We start from the raw sequence: 20745 nt of genomic DNA, 5'->3' as shown, positions 1-20745 counted from the left end.
ATCCACTATCCATGTATCACATGTCCTTTTTGTTCTTGGATGCTAGGCAAATCTGCATGATGAGTTTTAAGTAGCCTTAGGTATCCAAATTAATTTGGATCCTTTGAAGTTAATCCATCTTGGTTGCCCAAGTGCATTGAAATCACAAACAACATTGTAGACTTTGTTTCCTACAACTCTCTTCTCAATGAAGCATTGTACATATGAGTGACCAAATTTCTTGCAATTAACACAATGGTTTTCTTGTGTGCGTTGCTGAAACTGATGTGAGTTATATTGCTTGAAATGATTAAAGCTTTGAAATTTTCTGGTTTTTGGAGGAGATGCATTTCTTTTAACAAACTGATTTTTATTAAAGTTATTCCTCTTTGCAAAAGTATTTTCACCAGAATTTTTTTGAACATTGTTGCCTTTCGAATATGAGGTTTTGTTGTAAAATGGTGGTTTCTTGAAAACAACCTCATTTTTCGAAACATAGCCCAAACCTGGTCGGTTTGAACTCGGACCAGTTCTTGGTGAAATTTCAGTTTTATTTGTGTATTCTTCATCAGATTTTTCTTCACAAGTGGAAACATATCCGATACCTGATTTATTTGGTATGGATTTAGTATTTGATGAAGAGGCCATAAATTTTATAGAGGAAGTGTTGGAAACAGCATCTTCCTTGGCTATGTAGCCTAAACCAGATTTTTCAAACAATGGTCTTTGACTTGCAAGTAATTTGTCCAAGTTACTAGAACCTTGTGCAAATTTTGCCAAGTCACCATTCAGCCTTTTAATCATATCATTTAATTTTTCATTTTCAGCAATTAACTCATGAGAAGGATCCACAATGTGCTTTCCTTTCAATTTTTCAAGTTCAGATTTTAAAAATCTGTTTTCTTCAATGATGTCCAAAGCACATTCAGTTTCCTTTACTTTTTCTTTTAAAAATTCATTTTCAGCTCTTAACACATCTCTTTCAGATCTGCAACCATTGTATTTATCAAGCAGTTTTGAGGTATTTAAAGTGAGATCATCAATAATAACATGCAAGTCCTCAATGGTCAAATCATAATAATTTACCTCATCCAGATTGTTGTTTCCAGCCATGAAACAGTCTTTGTCATCTCCTTCAGATTCTTCTTCTTCATTTGAGTCATTCTCAAGATCTTCCCAAGCTGCCATGAGTACTCTCTTTCTTTCCTTCTTTCCTTTGTCCTCCTTTTTGAGCTTTGGACAGTTTGACTTGAAGTGTCCAGCCTCCTTGCAATGATGACACGTCACCTTGCTCAAGTCTATCTTGTGCTCCTTTGAACTTGAGCCCTTGTATTTGCCTTTGCTCTTCAACATCCTTCTAAATCTCCTAGCAAAAAACAAAAGCTCGTCATCTGAAATACCATCACTTGACTCACTCTCTTTCGGTTCTATTTGTGACTTAAGGGCTATTCCCTTTTTTTTTGAGTCTGTGTTTGTGTGTGTGGCTTCATAGGCAAGGAGTTTTCCTCTCAGCTCATCATAGGTTATGGGACTTATGTTGTTACTCTCAGTTAGGACAGTGGCAGTGTTTTCCCACTCTTTTGTGAGGCTTCTAAGGAGTTTTCTCACCAATGTTTGTTCTGCATAGTTTGTACCCATAGCATCAAGGTTGTTGATTATGATTGAGAATCTCTCAAACGCTTCATCAATGCTTTCTCCATCCTTCATGCTAAACATCTCGTACTCTTTTCGCATCATATCAATCCTCGTTTCTTTTACTTGTTTAGTGCCTTCGTGTGTAACCTGGAGTTTTTCCCAAATTTCTTTGGCTGTCTTGCATCTAGACACCTTCCGGTATTCTTCAAAGCTGATAGCACAGTGAAGAAGGTTGATTGCTTTAGCATTCAGCTCTATCTTCTTCTTATCATCTTCATTCCATTCAGCTTCTTCTTTTGGAGTCACCACTCCATCAGCACTTGTTTTTGTTGGGATCTTTGGGCCGCTCACAACGATCTTTCATAGGTTGTAGTCAATGGATTGGATGAAGATCCTTATCCTTTCTTTCCAGTAGGAATAGTTCTTTCCATTGAAGAAAGGTGGTCGGTTGTTTGACTGACCTTCAGTGAGGGTGTAGGCAACTATGGTTGTGCCCAAGTTGTTCGCCATTGGATCTTTGCTCCAAGTGGTTAAGTTTGATTCTTGAGACCTTAACTCCTGATACCAATTGAAGGTTGTGGTAGGCTTAGAGAAGGGGGGGTTGAATCTATGCCTTCCTTTTAATTGCTGTTTTCACCCTTTTTTAAAGCAAAGTTACAAATCTGATTTTGTTTGAACTCAGCAGCGGAAATTTATGAGACAAATTATTTTTGTCTCATGAATATCAGAAAACAGAACATGACAGAGAAGAAAAATCTAACACCAGCATGTATCCTGGTTCGGTTGCTTTGTGCTATGCAACCTACATCCAGTCTCCTCCACAACTATGGAAGAATTTCACTATAGTTAACAGTATTACATACACCAATTTCATACTCAAGTTCTAACCTAACTTGACATTGGCTATGCTAACACTCAACTATTCACTCTTAGTGCTAACCCAACTAAGAAAGGGATACCAAACAGGTACAAGATACAAGACACTTAGCTTACCTAAAGAAATCTGAAAATAACTTTAGGCTTTTCTCTCAAGTGTATCTCTCAGCCTTTTTCCACTCATGGCTTTTTCTTAAGCTTTCTCACTTTGCCTTTTCTCTCAAGAAATTACAGAAAGATAAGCTTAGAAAAGTACATTACAATCAGTAAAACATGAAGGAGATTGACTTCATCAACAGCCTCTGTGCTATACGAAAAACCAAATTAGCAAGCCTCTGATTCAGTTCTTCATACTGGCGGAATGCACCTTTGAATAGGTTACACTGTCCAGTTAGTTGAACTTCTTCAAAGAGCTCTCTCAGAACAAACTTTCAAACTCTGGTTTTCTCTCCTTGCTTCAGAATGAACAACAAGCTTCTTTTTATCTCCTTGCATGTTCCTTGGTTCTTCTTCCAAGGTCAACATCTTGAGCCTTGAGCTTCACCAACCCACAAGCTCACCTTTTTCTTCTCAATCATCAAAGTAGAACCTTTCCTTCTGACTTTTTCAACTTGACCGAAAGCCACAAAGGAGTAACCGAAATTGTTTTCCAATGGTCAACCAAATCTGAACCCTTGAACACCAACTTGGTCCCCAAGTTTTGATTAAGACCGCAGATACACAGCAGAATAGGGCAGAGAACAACTTTCCCTTTAGAGCCATTTTCGGATAGAGCAGAGAGTAGGGAAGAAAGGATGAAGATCTGATGCATGCAAGATGATATGGTTTACCTTTCTTACGCTTGATTTAGCTTGGGATTTCTGTTTTAGCTTCTGTGCTTCAAGCTTCAACTCTCTCTCTCTTGCTTCTTTGGTTAATGGCTTATGGAAGAAGCTTTTCTTCTCTTTCTCTTTCTTGCTTTTTTTTTCTGAAATCTTGATGTGACTTGATTAGAAGGAAAAAGAACGTTGCTTTTAGTTAAGCAAGAGAGAGGGAATTTCAATTCTGAAACCAGTTCGGGCTTGGATCGGGTATTAGTATGCATGGCCCAATTTAATTTCTTTGGTTTCTTCCTTTACTTTTGCTTGGGCTCTTTATTTTGCTTTCAGCCCAATATTCTTTGCTGAATGCCTTTTATTCCATTTGGGCTATTAACATTTGGCCTGCAACAATAAACAATTAGTTAATAAGTAGATATAATTAATCAACACTAATTATTTATTTTGCTCAAAAATAATGTTTGTCATCATTAATTAATTTAGTTAATTTCTTAACTCAACAGTGATTATTGGTGATTAATCTATATATTGCATATTTGCATCAATTATTAGTTTGTTACCATTGACGTTGATTGATTCTATAACATATAAACAAAAAGAATCTATCTTCTCTATTTCTTTCCAACTTTTTCTTTTCTTATTATTTTTTGATGTTTTTAAATTTAGCATTGTCAATAAGTCAAGAAATACAAAACAGGGCAAATGACATATTTAAATAAAATCAATGAATTCGTTACGTAAATGTGCAAAACAGAAATATGTTACGTGGTTGTGCAAAATCGTATATTATATAAACCGTGGGAGCCAACCACGATTTACTATTTGAACATAAACCGTGGCTGGCAGGCACGGTTTCTGGAAGAAACAAAATGAGCATAAACCGTGGCTACCAACCACGGATTACGAAGGAAAAAATTAAGGCAGAAACCGTGGGTAGCTACCACGGTTTATGATTGCATGAAACTCTTCATAAAACCTTGCTACCAGCAACGGTTTATGAAGGAATGTTACTTTACATAAAACCCTGTAGCCTACAGCGGTTTATGAGGAGTGAAAATCTATATATATGTTGGTGAGATTCAGGTGCATGAGTGAGAGATCATTATCATAATGGCAAGTGAGGAGGAGAGTGTTCTTGTTCTAGTGCATTGCTCTGAAAAAATTAAAAAAAGCAAAAGATATGGTGTGAAGTTCACTGATAGAGAACCGGTGAGTGTTTTCATCAGTTCAACAAGCACGTTGTCAGATCTAAAGAACAGCATTTTACAGAAGGTTGGGATTTCTGGTAGCAAGTTTGTGAAGAAGTTATTCTACAAGATTCCCATTGCAGTTGTCTCGACCCGGGTTCAGTATGACACCTTTGTGCTAGCGGCTGATGAAGACATTAGGGTTCTGTTCCATTGTGTCAGAAGTTTTCCAGAGGTCAGAATACACGAGTTATTCGCAAAGTTGGATGTTGGGGTGGATAGTTATGGGGCATCAGCTCCATTACATAACTCAAGTGGCGTAGGAGGTGCGTCTTGTTCGATGCCTGTGATAGCACCGGCTGTTCCGCTAGTGGCATCCCCATCATTCGCGGCTGATTTAGATCGATTGGAGGCTGTTGGTTCTGCACCTTTGCAGGATCCAGGGGTCCGTGGGCAGGCATATGAGGTGGGCACCGGTGGAGGCTTGATTCCTGATGTGCAAGGGTTTGGGGAACCTGATCGAGTAGAGAACGCAATGTATGATGATGAGTTTGACCAGGAGCCTGTAGATATCATTGGGGACAGTGATGATGACACAGCTGGCAATCCACCTACACAGCATGGGCTTCAAGTTCTGGCACTCAGCAATACCCTCCACACTTCTCGACTCTAAACTTGGAGGCTCTGGGTGAACAGGCGGCTGATGGTGGTCCCACAGTTGGTGGGTCTTCTACGGAATTTCAGATTGGGCAGTCATTCCAAAATAAAGAAGAGGCTGTGTTGAGTGTGAAGGACTACAGCATCCGTCGAGGTGTTGAGTACAGAGTCATCGAATCAGATCATCTGAAATATCATGGAAAATGCAAGGAGTTTGGCAAGGGTTGCACTTGGTTGATTCGCGTAGCGCTCCGTGCACACAAGGGCACTTGGGAGGTTCGGAGGTACAACGACCCACACACCTACTTAGCTACGTCTATATCGAGTGATCACCGTCAGCTGGATTACCACGTTATTTGTGCGAGGTTTCTTCCGTTGATTAGGACAGATGCTGCGGTTACGGTAAAGGTATTGCAACAAGCTACAGAAGCAGACTACGGTTTCAGGCCTAGTTACAGGAAGGTTTGGCTAGCCAAACAGAAGGCAATGGCACAAATATATGGAGATTGGGAAGAATCGTATGCGGAGTTGCCACGTTGGATGCTAGGGGTACAGTCTACCATGCCTGGGGCAGTTACTGTTCTAAAGACCTCTCCTGTTCGTGTTAGGGGTGAGGTTGATGAGTCCACGGTGTACTTTCATCGACTTTTCTGGACATTTCCACCGTGTATCGAGGCATTTCGGCATTGTAAGCCCCTCGTCTGTATTGATGGCACCCACTTGTATGGCAAGTATGGAGGGACGCTGCTATTGGCCATAGCGCAAGATGGGAACTCGAACATCCTTCCCATCGCATTCGCCCTTGTTGAGGGAGAAAATGCAGAGTCATGGTCTTTCTTCTTGTCCAACCTACGATCGCATGTGACGCCACAGGAGGGCATCCTTGTTATCTCTGAAGGCATAATGGCATCAAGTCAGCACTTGAGGCACCTGAGACTGGATGGCTACCTCCACGTGCCTATCGTGCCTACTGCATCCGTCATGTGGCTGCAAATTTTGCCCTTACCTTTAAAGGTAAGGATGCGAGGAGGATGTTGGTCAATGCTGCATATGCAAAAACTGAAGCAGAGTTTTATTATTGGTTTGACATCATGCGGTCTGAGAATCCGGCAATGTGTGACTGGGCCAATCGGATGGAATACGAGAAGTGGACACAACACGAGGATATTGGTAGACGGTTCGGGCACATGACAACCAACATTAGTGAATGTGTAAATTCCATGTTAAAGGGAACTCGCAACCTCCCGGTGACATCGTTGGTTAAGTCAACGTACGGGAGACGTGCAGAGCTATTCGTTATCCGTGGACAGACAGCGGAGGCACAACTCGGATCCGGGCAAGTGTTTTGTCAGGCTTTGGTTAAGGCTATGGAAAGGAACATTAGAGAATCAAGGTGCTTCACAGTGACGTTATACGATAGGCATCAATCCGAGTACACTGTGGCCGAGACAACACCGACTGGGAACTTTTCTCTGGGTAGCTACAGAGTTTCCCTTAAGGACCAAACCTGTGATTGTGGCCACTTTCAGGCGCTCCACTATCCCTGTTGCCACGCAATAGCTTGTTGTGCCTACTCGCGCCTTAATTGGGCCTCCTATGTTCACGAGGTCTATCGTATGAGTGAGGTGTTCGAGGTATACAAGCAGGGTTTTGTTCCGCCTATCCCAGAAGGGCTATGGCCCCCCTATGCTGGTCCAACCGTCATTCCCGATCCTAACATGAGGCGTGCAAAGTAAGGTCGTCCAAAGGCAACCAGGATCCGTGGTAGTATGGATCAGACTGCCGATAACCTGCCGAAGCGATGTGGACTATGCCGTCAGCCTGGGCATACGAGGCGGAGCTGTGACCAGCGACTGCATCATGCTGGAGGGGGTTCTTAGATGTTATGAACTTGTGATTGTTGTCTTTATTGTTTAAGTTATTTTAGTTACTCATGGTATAAGTTATGTAAGGTTGGATCCTAAAATGAATGTGAAAATGTTTGTTTAGTGAACTAAAGTCATAATGTTAACTCAGTTTACAATCAGTAATTGTCATAGATATAAATATAATAAATAATTATCACATACACCTTCGTAGCCATACAGAATGATAGTTTTATAAATATTAATTAAATGGCTGATAATATTTCACATAACACCTAAAACGTTTCACCCTAAACATCATACTAAGAACATAAAACAGCAAGGGAATAAAAAACATAACTAGTCAGAATCCTCAATGGTATCACTGTCATCATCGTCAAACTGACCAAGAAGATGACCTCCAGTGCCACACAAAGGAGGACGCCTCTCCCTCCTAGGTATCTGGTCTGGCTCTGCTGCTGCTGTCGCTCGAGGAACGACACTGTATGCTGAAGCTGGTGTCCCACCCAACGGGATCCATGGCTCATAAGGAGAAGTTGCAGGCTGGTTCAGGTCTACGGGCAACTGAGGCTGAACATCAGTAGTAGGTGGCTGCTGATCAGTAAAATGGGGATGAACCTCAGGCATCTCTGGTCTATAGTGGGTGGCATCGTCCGCCCTGAGCATGTCTGCTATATCCCTAAAGAACTCTGATTGACTAACATGGTCATCTATGTCCATCCCGACAGCAGCGGTCGTAAAGTCAGCAAATGCCTGTGGCTCGAAACTCCCAAACATCTGAGAGCTACTACCGACATCGTACGTGGGCTGATCCATCCCTGTAGCTGAACCACCGACATCATCAGCAGCACCGTGCTGAGTAACCTCATCCTTAACCGCAGGTCCTCGACCACGTGAACGTGCACCACCATCCGGAGCAGGCTGTCGTCTGGCTCTACGACGAGGGACACGATGATCGACCGCATCACAACCCCAGGAACTGGCTGGTCCTCATCCATACGATCGATCAGCCATCGCCACTCTCGATCCGTGGTACGGGTGCCTATACGGCGTCGCCGATCAACACACCTATTATCTGGTCTGTCGTAAACGTGCACCCTGGGGGGGCCTGGGACGACCCTCTGTGAATAGCCTCCTCGGTCAAAACAATCGGCCTCGGATCCTGAAATGCAACATCTGCAGATAGGAATCTGTGGGCCACACGGCACCACCAGTCCAAGTACTCAGCTGATGGACCGGGGTCAGCGGCTCGCTGGACCGGTATGACTGAATAAAGCCGGTTCTCCCAATGCTCATGCCACTCTCGATAATATCTAGGGAACCATCGGTCTCCACCCCTGCCATCCTTGCCATGTAACCAATCTATGTTCAGAGCTGGCTGAGGAAGATGCTGCACACCGCCGAACTGAGGAATCACCCGATCCACCTGATGCCACTCAATCGCAGCAAAATATATCAGGCTAGTGATGGCCGTCCATAACCTACGGTGCTGGTCAACTAGTATCTCCGGATGAATAATAGAAGCAACCTCGGCAGATGAATATGGCTCCCACACAAACTGTTTCAAAATAGGACATCTCCGTCAACGCATAAAATAAAATCTACACTATTCCAAGTAAGAGAAAAAACTAAATGACTCACATCCTGGACACGCAATCGATCCAACATAAGGCGTGCAGACAAGACTCTTTGACCCACTGCATCGTTTTTAGGTAGATATGAAGCCCACCTACAATTATAATTGAAATGATGTCATCACAAAGAAGTAAATAGCTTGTTTAACAAGTAATGAAACCAAAATTATTAAAGGGTACCTCGATGCAAGCGAAAACCCGAATCCATCAAAACCACCAGGTCTCAAGCTGGGAAACCTCCAGAAAATCCAAGACTGAAGAAGCTGCAGTGGCCCGGCCAAGTTAACAACATTTTTGTTTGTCCTACGACAGAGACATCTGTACAACCAGGCAAGTGCCGCCGAACCCCAGCTGTATCTCTCCAACTCGTCCAACGACGCCAAATAAGGCAATCAGCGAAGGTGGACCCGGTTCGCATTCTTGTCGGCGAACAATTGGGAGGACAAGAGCATCACAATATAAGCTCGCGCGTATATACGCACGGTCTCCTCGCTAGCATCTGCTGGGAGAACCCGGAACCTCTGATGGAACCATGTGTAGCACACTGTCATCTGCTTTACCTTATTCTGCGGAGGTAACTCACCAAACAAATCGCGAAACCAGTCCCATGCCGGTCTATCGTGTTCCATCAGATTCTCAAAGTCAGTCAGGCACCCACTGACAGGCTCCCCATCGATCGGCAAACTAAGCTGATATGCCACATCTTGCAACGTAATAGTGCACTCACCAAATGGCATGTGGAAGGTGTGCGTTTCAGGACGCCACCGCTCAATAAATGCGCTGAGTAGAGGCTCGTCAACCCAGAACCAGTGACTGTTTAGTCTAGCCAAATGATACAACCCGGCGGTCTCCAGGTACGGTATGATCCGCTCGTGTAAAGGCATATTCTGTTGCCTCCTCACGCCACTAATAACCCTAGTGGGCTGCAATATGTAGGTAAAGAAACCCCTCAACATACGACCAATACTAAACAAATCATATTCCATTTAGAAAAAAATTTAAATAAATATAAACATATGTTTTCCATTTTCTTTTAGATTATACTAAGAAAGATCACGAAAGCCAAAATAATGATAAAAATACCAACAACAATAACTCAACTACGAATAACAGCATTTACGAGACCAACAGCTACAACTACTAATAAAAATAAAGGTAATACTGATAACTACGATTATCATAATAGTAACAAAATTAATAATCTAAATAAATAATCATCTAAACAATACTAATAAAATAAATTGACTCCATTAATAATGAAACAATAATATTTACTATATAAAGAATGAGAATAATATTAACAATATTTATTATAATAATAATGACTAACCTCATCATCAATAGATCCAGCCACATGAGCAATACCATTTAGTCGGTACAAGCGAGCTTCATCCTTCATGATTCCACAACCCAAACCCCACCAAATCCTCCAACCCTCTCTCTCAAACTCTTCCAACTACTCACCTTGCAGATTTTTTTTCCCCTTCCAAATGATCCGTGCTCATCTTCAGCGGATTATGTATATATAGTATTATAAACGTAAACCGTGGGAGTCTACAGGGTTTTACGTTCAAAGCCAATATCCACATAAACCGTGGTAGCTACCCACGGTTTCTGCCTTAATTTTTTCCTTCGTAATCCGTAGTTGGTAGCCACGATTTATGCTCATTTTATTTCTTCCAGCAACCGTCCCTGTCAGCCACAGTTTATGTTCAAATAGTAAACCGTGGTTAGCTCCCACGGTTTATATAATATACGAATTTGCACAACCACGTAACATATTTCTCTTTTGCACATTTGGGTAAGGAATTCATTGATTTTATTTAAATATGTCATTTACCCTACAAAACATATATAGCCACACATTTAAATGTGTAAAATCGACATATCAAAATTATGTATAAGCTTATCACCATTAGCTTTATAAATTATAAATTACAAGTGATCGTCATCAAATAAAATGGAGTGACCACCAAATTTATTCATAAATTTCACAATATTTAACTATCAATGCTAACTGTGCACTCAAATATAGTTGTCAGCATTTGTATTTGAATTAGTCAATCTCCATTTTTCTCATCCTATTGATCTTATCCCTACAATATTTGTCAGCATCAATTTTTCTTTTTCTATCCTATTTTTATTTTATATCTAATCAACATTTTGCTCGGTAGAACACTTATAATAAAATCTCTATCACCCTTAATTGCTTAATTTAAGTATCTCAGATAAAGACGACTAAGACATCTTTTTTTAAAAATATTTTTCAGTAATTAAAATTTAACATATATAATCGATTAAATCATGTTATTTTTGTCAAAATTAAACTAGACAAATTGATTTAACCGAAAAAATGGTGAATCAAATCTTAAATTGGTCTAAATTAATATTATTTTTTTATAAAAAATGACTGCAATACTCTTATTATAGAAAATGATTAAAATTAATTTATTATATATATATATATTAATTTTAAAAATTCTAAATTCTAACCCTACGATAGAAAAATAAAGGACTGAAATTTAGAATTCTCAAAGTTAATATATATAATAGAAGTATTTTAATAATTTTTTATAATAGGGTATTGCAGTCATTTTCTATAAAAAAATAATATTAATTTAGTTTAGTTCAAGATTTGATTCACCATTTTTTAGTCAAATCAATTTGTCTAGCCTAATTTTGACAAAAATAACACAGTTTAATCGATTATATGTGTTAAATTTTAATTATTAAAAAACATCTTTATAAAAAGACGTTTTTATCTGAGTGACTCCCATCATTATATCAATTAACATATTCTTCCAAAATGATCGATAAAGATTTGAAGTCAATCAAGAGGTTCAGATTCAGAAACCATTGCCAATACTCAATAGGCAATACGACAATCTAGCAAAATGCGTAAATATAGATGTTTGAAGTTTGAACTTTGAAAGAGTAGTACAGAACTTTAAAAAACAAACAGAAAATTTTCAGACCAAAGGCTTGCTCATAGAAGCGGTGCAATATAATGGGAAAAAGATAAAGCATAGAAACACTTGTCATATGTGTTTGTGTTTGTGCTTGTGCTGCTATGCTTTTGTGATCCACCTACTCACCTGGTAATCATCACACCAAATAAAATGCTATCCAAGTTCTTGAGAAATTCCACCATTTTAGTTACATGTGCTAACTATTTTCTCAAATATGTATATGTTTCAGCAAGTAGATGATGTCATGCATGCATGTTCTTCCTTGAGATTGTAACTTAATTTCTACTTTGTACAGAATCTCATTAGAGGCAACACTAAATCAGACTCGTTGAATTACCATCTTGAATTACAAAAGAACATACAGAAAATTAAAAAATCACTAAAGGCATATAGTTCAAAACAAAACAAGGACAATAGTACACATTACGGAAACTGATGAAGAAACAAAAGGCAGTTGTCAAGACAATTCTTCTTCATCTTCCATTAGCTACTCCATCTTCATTACTTCCTAATGTCAGTATGCTTGATGTGAGATATCATGGGCCAGCACTCTCCAACTTGCGGCTCGTATTTTCCATATAACTTGGTGCAATTTATGATTCGCAAAACTTGGAGACTTGTTAGACGGTGGATATCACTGGGAAGAGACTTCAATTTTGGACAACCGGCCATAAAAAGAAATTTCAAAGAACTCAGATTTGACAGCCATTCAGGCAGTACCTCCAGCTCGTAGCAACCTACAATCACCAAAGTTTGTAATGTGCTTGCATATTGTTGGAGAGAATGAGGCAATGTTACCATTTCTGAAAGAACAATGGTTTTTAACCTCAAGACAGCATTAGTATCCTCTGATCTATGAAGCCAATCTTCATTGCCAACACCGCTGATTGCCAAAGTTTCTAACTGAGGAAAATGGTGAGTATCAAGTGGCAAAGACTTTAGACTCGCACAGCCACCAACTTCCAAAGTCCGAAGTTTAGGCAATCTTGTCTCAAAAAACAAGGACTCCAAATTAACACAATTTTGGACACACAAAACTTCAAGACAATTCAACTTTGCAATGTCACTCTCTGGCAAAATAGATTGCTTTGTGGTTATCTCCAATCTTTGCAGGCTGATCAACTTTCTTAACTTTTTCGGTACAGTTTCAAGATTTGAACACCCTTCAAGATCCAAGACTTGCAAATTTTGGAGCTGGCAAATAGAATTAGGGAGCCTCTTTATTCTTTTATTATTGCAAAGAGAAATATATCTTAAATGTTTCAACTTACCAATTGACTCAGGCAAAGTCTCACATGTAGAATCACTTAAATCCAAATATCGCAGGTATTTGCAGTTTAACACCCATGCATCCAAGAAAGCTTCACTGGCTCCCTGATTGTTAACTGGAAACAGAATGCTTCTCACACCTTGTAAGCTTGTCTTGATGGAACTGTAAGGCAAACCATTCTCAACAAAAGACAAATGCAGGACATTTTCTGATATGTCCTGAGTGTTTGAATTAACCAATTGACACACATCTTTTGCAACATATACTGCAAGATCATGCACTAAATCATGTATTCCAAAAAAATAAAAGGTGCCACAATCAGAAACGTCATGAAGAAAAGATCTTGCCATGAAGTCTCTCAAATATTGGTGTGCAACGTCTACCATTGTTTTATCTTTGCTTTGCAATGGAAGCAAACCTGCTGCTCCCCAAAGTGAAGCAACGCCAAAAGAATTAAAGTGATGATTCTTTGGGTAAAGGGAGAGCAAAGCAAAACATTGCCTCAAATGGGATGGCATTTCATCATAGCTTAACTTTAAGGCGGGTAAGATATCATCCTCTTTTTGCGGCAAATTCCAAATCTCCTTATCTCTCAGTGATTCCCACTCTTGTATATCGTGTTTGGAAAATAGTGAACTTCCCAATGTTCTTACCGCTAAAGGAACTCCTTTGCACTTTTTTAAGATTTCTCTTCCAATCTCTATCAAATCCGGATACTTTCCCTCTTCTCCTTCTTTAAAAGCCCATCTAACAAACAAACGCAATGAATCCTTGGGAGAAAGACCTTTTAAATGATAAGGGTTGGCAACGGTACCCATCATGGAAGCGATGGACTGGCTACGTGTTGTGACTATAACTTTGCTTCCTTGAGCACCCACTGAAATGAGATGTTGCAGCTCAACCCATTTAACACGATCTTCATTCCATACGTCATCCAAGACCAGCAGGAACTTTTGACCCTCAAGCACGTTTCTTAGACGATGTTGCAATTGCTCAATCTCTAAGTCTCTTAAGTTTTGTTGCCCAGTAGAAGAAGCAAAATCACTGAGAGGATTGATGATTTTGAGAATCAATGATTTAATATTAAAATCATCAGAAACACTCACCCACCTTTTCAATGGGAAAGACTTTGTTACCCTCTTATCATTGAAGACAAGCTTAGCAAGAGTGGTCTTTCCCAAACCTCCAAATCCTACAATGGGAATCACAGAGATATGTTTATAGCCAGCATTGTTGTCAAGAATCGGTTCCATCAAGAGCTTTATGATCTTTTTTTTATCATGAGCACGTCCTATGACATCAGACTCAACAACATGGGAGTAAGTCATCTCCCTCTTATGCACAACTCGCCTATCAACATCAATTACTTGAAGCCCAAACTTATCCCTATCAGCTGCAACTTTGTCTAATCTCTTCTTAATCTCTTTGATCTGATGAGCAAGCTTATAACGAAACACAAGCGGATTAGAACTTGAGAAGAAGCGGCCTACCTTATCCTTGGGAGTGCCATAGTCTCTGATGACTTGCTTGCGCAGTGTTTGGCAGTCAACTTGATCAAGCACGTTCTCAGCATCATAGAAGATGAGTTTGATCTGCTTCAGCCACTCCTGCAGCTCGTGGCTCTGCTCCTGCTTCTGCTCAGCATCCAACAGCACAGCTTTGACATAAGAGAGACTGTTTTTCAACTCTTGAAGGTCATCATAGACACCAACCACCCGAGACGCTTCTTCATATGCACGAGAAGCAAGCTTGACAGTGAGTGATTCAGCGATGCTGAAGATGAATGATTCAGCCATGGTTATCAGTTATCAGAGAATCAGAAAGAAAAGAAGAGAGATAGCAATGCAATAATGCAGAATAAGGCTAGTAATGTATTTGTTGAAGACCAAAGTCTAGATATCAAAACTAGTGATACGTTCCTCAATAATTGTCCTTGAATCTAATAAGTGGATGAGGTGGATAGCATAGCATTGGTAATAGCAATAATGGAGATGGATAGTAGATGTGACAGATGGAAGAAAAAAAAGAAAGCATATGATCCATGAAGGATACTACACACAACTTCAGGCCCCAGGCACATATTTACCATAAGTAACATCCGTTGTCAATAGTTGAAACTTGCATGAAAAAAAAAGGTATTAAACCGCTGTTGCTAATAAGAAAAGTTGTTAATCACTTTAGCTATTGTATTTGTATTATTCATGTTTTGACTAATTATGTTCTCCATCTTTTCTCTTCACTTTGTTACTTGGCCTTTCTATTCCACTTAGAATTCTGGCAGCCACCCTTTCTTTCTTATTCTGTTCTTTCAGATTTGTAAGATTGATCAATATTATTGGGCTGTTAGTGTATAGTGCTACGTTTTGTTATACAATCCCTGTCATGATTTTCATTTTAAAGTTGTATATATTGGGTGTGTAATTATCGATTGAATGTTCAACGCGTCAAATTAAAGTAGCTTTTTTTAAGTGTCTAAATTAAAGCAGCTACTCTTCTTTTCATTTTTCTCATCCATAGAATTTTTGCCGCCATGTATTTTTCTTTTTTTTTTTTTTGTCTTGTCTTTATTTCATATGTAATCAATATTTGGTTGGTAGTGCGGTTATGAAATCCGTATCACCCTTAATTGCTTACTTTAAATATCACTACATCAATAAACATACCCTTCCAAAATGAGAAAAAAAAAAACACAGAAAATTTTCACAACAAAGTCTTGGCCGTTAAGTGGGGTTGGCTACACATATCAAACATACTATTGCATCTTATTACGAGTCATGAAAACTTTTGACAGTACAATCATTAATAATTGAGCGACTAAATTCAACTGACCTCTAGCAAACTCTAATCTGAAGGCCTAAGAGATACAAAAAAGAAAAGCATGCCAATTTACCTTGGCTTGTGATTTCTATTCATCAACGAAAACATGTATCTTGTGCCAATACTCTCCAACTTGTGGCTTCTATTTTCTATATAGTACAGGACAACCATTGATGAGCAAATCTTCAAGGGATGTAAGACATACAATGCACTTGGTTGCGTGATGATTCGCAGTCAAGTAGGTCAAGCACATTCTTAGCATGGGAGAAGATGAGTTTGATGTGCTTAACCCATTCCCCAAGCTTGTGATTAGGGTTGTGGTCCTGCTTTTACTCTGCATCCAAAAGCACAGCTTTGATGAACGAGGATATATATCAATATATGTAATCAATTTTAGTTTAAGAAGAATGGAGATGGAAAAAAAAGAAAGAGATACGATCCTTGAAGGATGCACACAACTTCAGGCCTCATGCAAAAAAAGTTACCAATCCTATCACCGTTCATTGTCATTAGTTGCAACTAGTTTCAATACTAACAAATAATACCATTTATATCATAAATAGACGTGGAAATAAGCTCTCTCTTCTGTTCTCCACTTGTTCTTTGATCTTTCTATTCCTCTTAGAATTCTGGTAGCCACCCTTTCTTTTCTTATTCTGTTTTTTCAGCTTTTACAAACTTGATCAATATCATTTGGTTGTTAGTTAGTGCACGGTGCTACTTTTTGTTATAAAATCCCTTCAACTTGTGAATTTATGAATTTTAATTTCATTTAATCTACAACATATCAAATCAAAGCAGCTAACTCTGCTGTCCTCCAATTTTTCTCCTCCTCTTATTCTTCGACCTTTCTACCACTCTCTAAAACAGCTACACACTCTTTTTTCTTCCACTTTCTATTAAGCATTTTAAATCGGAACATTGTGTTCCTAAAGTCAAACCCCAAGACTAGGGAATAAAACTTTAAAATTAGCTTTTTGTTATCAATATCTATAATTATACCGTCACCTTTGTCCTTCTTTCTATATGATTAGAAATTTCTATTTTCAATTCTTTGATCATAGCTTAATTTCAAAGCAGCTGCGATACCGCCTTCCTCCTGTGGTAAATTCCAAATATCTCCCATTCGTTGCAATTCTTTTAAATTCTGTTGGCCTGGCAGAGTATCAATAGAAGCAAAATCACTACTTGACTTAATCAGTTTAAAATGTAGTTTAAGAAAATTGACTAGTAAAATACTATGTAAATGATCTCTTTTCATTCTAATTTCTACCATTAAATTTTTGTGCTACTGCTATGTTATATTTTTAGTCCAATATTCTTAATTCATGCAAAGTAAATTGACACTCCATAGATTACATTAACAGCACTCTTTTTATTTTTGGGTGTATATATATTTTGGGTATTAACAGCACTCTAACTCAAGACTGAAGCATCTTTTTCTTTTTTTTGGTCATACTGAAGCATCCTTCACTCCTTCCATTGATACCCATTCTTTTTCTATTTGCATTGTGTTCATTGATCAACCCCAGGAGAGTTAAGAAGGATTCTTGATGAAGACATTAGGGGCACTATGTTGCCAAGGCTAGTATCTGGTTGTTAGTTTTTTCTTTTTGTTGGGCGTAAAGCCCCTTTGTTTATCTGGAAAAAAAAAAAAAAGAGGAAAGAGATAATTATGATTAAGTAATTATTTGCATGAAGATGGTAATATATTTAATTAAATTAATTAATATAATATATAATAATATTTTAAATATTATTTTCACAAAAAATATCATCATGTAACACGGATATAATAGCATCATTGGTGATTAATATTTCCATCCATCTATTATCTATTATAATATATATAAAGAGAGTCTAAAATAGTGTTATAGTAAATAAATAACACATAACTTTTAAAATTTTATATAAATTATTACGTCATCCATTGTAACAACATAAAAAAAATTATTTATCTTTTTTTTTGGTTATAAAAAAGTATTTATCTTAAAATTATCTTTATATACTATACTATCATAAATAATAGTATTTATATAATCAATTTAGCATTAATCTCATAATTTTACACATTTAATTATCTAATTCTACAAAACATTCTAGTATTAAGAATTTTAATTCATATTAATGGTTTAAATTTTAATATTGCATATCCTATTTAAAAAAAATTATTTTATATCTATTTATTTATTTGCAATGTATAAAAAAAAATCAAGTAATGACACATTGAATTCTTGACATATTAGATAACTTCTAATATTGTCAATTTGTCACATAATAATTTTAGTAAAATTGCCGTTTTATATATTTTTTTATCATTACATCACTTTTTATTTTATGTAGTGTTTAGCTTTATCTTTTAATCTTTTTTTTATTCTTTATTTTTATATAATTCATTCTATGTCTTTAATAGTATTATTATTTATCTTTAATAAATATAAATTGGTGAACAAAATATAATTTATTTTCTTTTTTTATTCTCATTTTTATTCATATTTAATGTATAAATTAACATTCACTTTCCACATCTTATTTATCTCTTCTTACATAATTTTATGCTTCTTACTCTTTCTTTTTTATCCTTGCTAATATTTAGCACAATTATTTAAAAATTTTAGTTAATGATCACACTTATTTATTTTAGTTTGATAGATAATTTGCTCACTATATATAATATATGATATTCTTATAATGTTTTTAAGTTTTTTTTTTATATATAATTGTGTTTATTAATTATATATTGTTTTCATGACTTATATAACAACTTATTTTTAATAATTTGTTTTTTTATATTATTTAGTTGTAATAATAATATTATTGTTTATATGATGTCATGATTGATAAAAAAAATGAACGTTATTTTTAATTATTAAAATATTATATTCATATTTGTATTACATTTATTCTTGTGCTATAATATTTAAGTTATATATTAGATGATAAACACTTTTAAATACTAAAATATATGATATTCTTACAATTTTAATTGGATTTGATATTAATTTTTAAAATTTTTTATTAAATAATTTTCTATATATAAAGATTAATTCATTTGGTTCCGTGCAAAATCTAGTTATTAGTTTATTACCATTCACGTTGATTGATTCTACAGCATATAAACAAAAGAATCTATCTCCTCTGTTTTTCTCTAACTTTTTCTCCTATTCGTTGTATTTTGATGTTTCTAATATCATCATTGTGAATAGGTCAAGAAATACAATACATATGTAACAACACATTTAAATGTGTACAAGTGATCATCATCAAATAAAATGGAGCGACCACCAACTTTATTCATAAATTTCACAATACTTAACGAAAAAGTTTAGTGGCAACACTTTTATTAAAATTTGGCTAACACTTAGTCATCAAAAGAAAAGTGAATAATTTCATACGATCATACTATTTGATATAATCTTACACCATTAAAAACATTAATAATGACTAATTAATAACTATAAAACACAATACTTACTAACCTTAACACTCCTTATATTTAACTATCAATGCTAACTATTTACTCAAATATAGTTGCTAGTATTTGTATTTGTATTATTCTTATTTTGACTAATTCTGTTCTCCATTTTTCTCATCCTATTGATCTTTTCTTTTTTGGTAAATCATCCTATTGATCTTATTCTTACAATATTTGTCAGCATCAATTTTTTTTTTCTGTCTTGTACTTATTTTATATTTAATCAATATTTTGCTCGGTAGTGCGCTTATAAAATTCCTATCACCCTTGACTGCTTACTTTAAGTATCATTATATCAATTAATATACTCTTCCTATAAAGATTTAAAGTCAATCAAGAGGTCCAAATTTAAAAATTATTGTCAATACTCAATAAACAATACAACAATCTAGAAAATTTTCAGAACAACAAAAGCTTGCTTATAAAAGCGGTGCAATATAATGGGAAAAAGATAAAGCATAGAAACACTTGTCAAATATGTTTGTGCTTGTGCTGCTATGCTTTTGTGATCCACCTACTCACCTGGTAATCATCACACCAAATAAAATGCTATCCAAGTTCTTGAGAAATTACACAATTTCAATTACCTGCGCTAACTATTTACTTAAATATGTTTCAGCTAGTTAGATAATATCATTCATGCATGTCCTTCCTTCAGATTGTAACTTAATATGTAATTTATAGAGAATTTCAATTGAGGTAACACTAAATCAGACTTCTTGAATTATAAAAGAACATACGAAAACTTAAAAAATCATTAAAAACGTATAGTTCAAAACAAAACAAGAACAATTGTGTACATTACGGAAACTGATGAAGAAACAAAAGGCACATAATATAAAAGGGTGATAGGAAAGAGTGCCCACATTTCATTTGAAAAAGGAGGGGAAATGCTTTTGAAAAAATGAATTTCATTTGTGGTTTGGGCCTCATTAAAATCTTCCGATGTGGGTAGGAAAGAGTGCCCAATAGAAAAATATACGATTAAACAACTTAAGCAATAAATGAAAGTGACAAAGGCAAAATATAAAAGGATAAAGAGATAGTCTTAAATGACCTCGATCTTGTTGCTTTGGAAAGATGTTTCTACGTATAGTAGCACCATGAGTTGGTGAAATTTTAGGATCCTGGGAACTTGGTCCCGTCTAGTCTTTCGAGTCTGTAGGCTCCTTTTTCGATTACCGTCTTGATTTGGTAGGGACCCTCCCAGTTGGGCGTGAGCTTCCCTTCTCCGGAAGTGGGTGGACCGATGTCATTTTGTCGTAAGACGAGGTATGCTGGTCCTAAGTCTCGTCGTATCGTACTGCCATTGTACCTTAGGCTTATTCTCTATTTTAGAGCTAGCTTCCGTAGGTGTGCCATGCTCCTGACCTTGTCTGCAAGGTCCCACTCTACTTCTTTGTCGTTTCCTCCCACGGTTTTGCGCGGATTTTGGTCTTGGCGTGCATCGAGGTCAGCAAGGAAGATGCCTGCCTCGTCTCGAGATCTCTTGCGGAGGGCCGAGCTGGTGTTCTCACACTCTACCGCGACTTCTCGGTCTCCGTGTATTGTGCCGATAGTGCA

General features: G+C 37.0%; 1 protein-coding gene across 3 annotated transcripts; it reads right to left on the bottom strand.

The window, feature by feature from the left end:
- Nucleotides 1-11922: 11922 nt before the first annotated feature.
- LOC112696034 (putative disease resistance protein RGA1) lies at nucleotides 11923-15333 on the bottom strand. Of its 3 annotated transcripts, none has more exons than XM_025748618.3 (2): nucleotides 12892-15333; nucleotides 11923-12814 (listed from the first exon to the last, which is right to left on the bottom strand). In XM_025748618.3, the coding sequence occupies exons 1-2, from the start codon at nucleotides 14684-14686 to the stop codon at nucleotides 12786-12788; spliced, it is 1824 nt and encodes a 607-aa protein (XP_025604403.1). In that variant the 5' UTR covers nucleotides 14687-15333; the 3' UTR covers nucleotides 11923-12785. The 3 variants fall into 3 exon arrangements, with proteins under 3 accessions (XP_025604403.1, XP_025604402.1, XP_025604401.1); XM_025748617.3 differs by having other exon boundaries at nucleotides 11923-12357; XM_025748616.3 differs by having other exon boundaries at nucleotides 11923-15333.
- Nucleotides 15334-20745: the final 5412 nt, after the last annotated feature.

This window comes from Arachis hypogaea, chromosome 6 (assembly GCF_003086295.3).
Source record: "Arachis hypogaea cultivar Tifrunner chromosome 6, arahy.Tifrunner.gnm2.J5K5, whole genome shotgun sequence".
NCBI classification, from domain to species: Eukaryota; Viridiplantae; Streptophyta; class Magnoliopsida; order Fabales; family Fabaceae; genus Arachis; species Arachis hypogaea.
This window is presented reverse-complemented; position numbering and strand designations above follow the sequence as displayed.

Excerpts from the sequence above, each read along its gene's own strand:
- LOC112696034 (XM_025748616.3), bottom strand. The coding sequence starts at position 14,686 with ATGGCTGAATCATTCATCTTCAGCATCGCTGAATCACTCACTGTCAAG.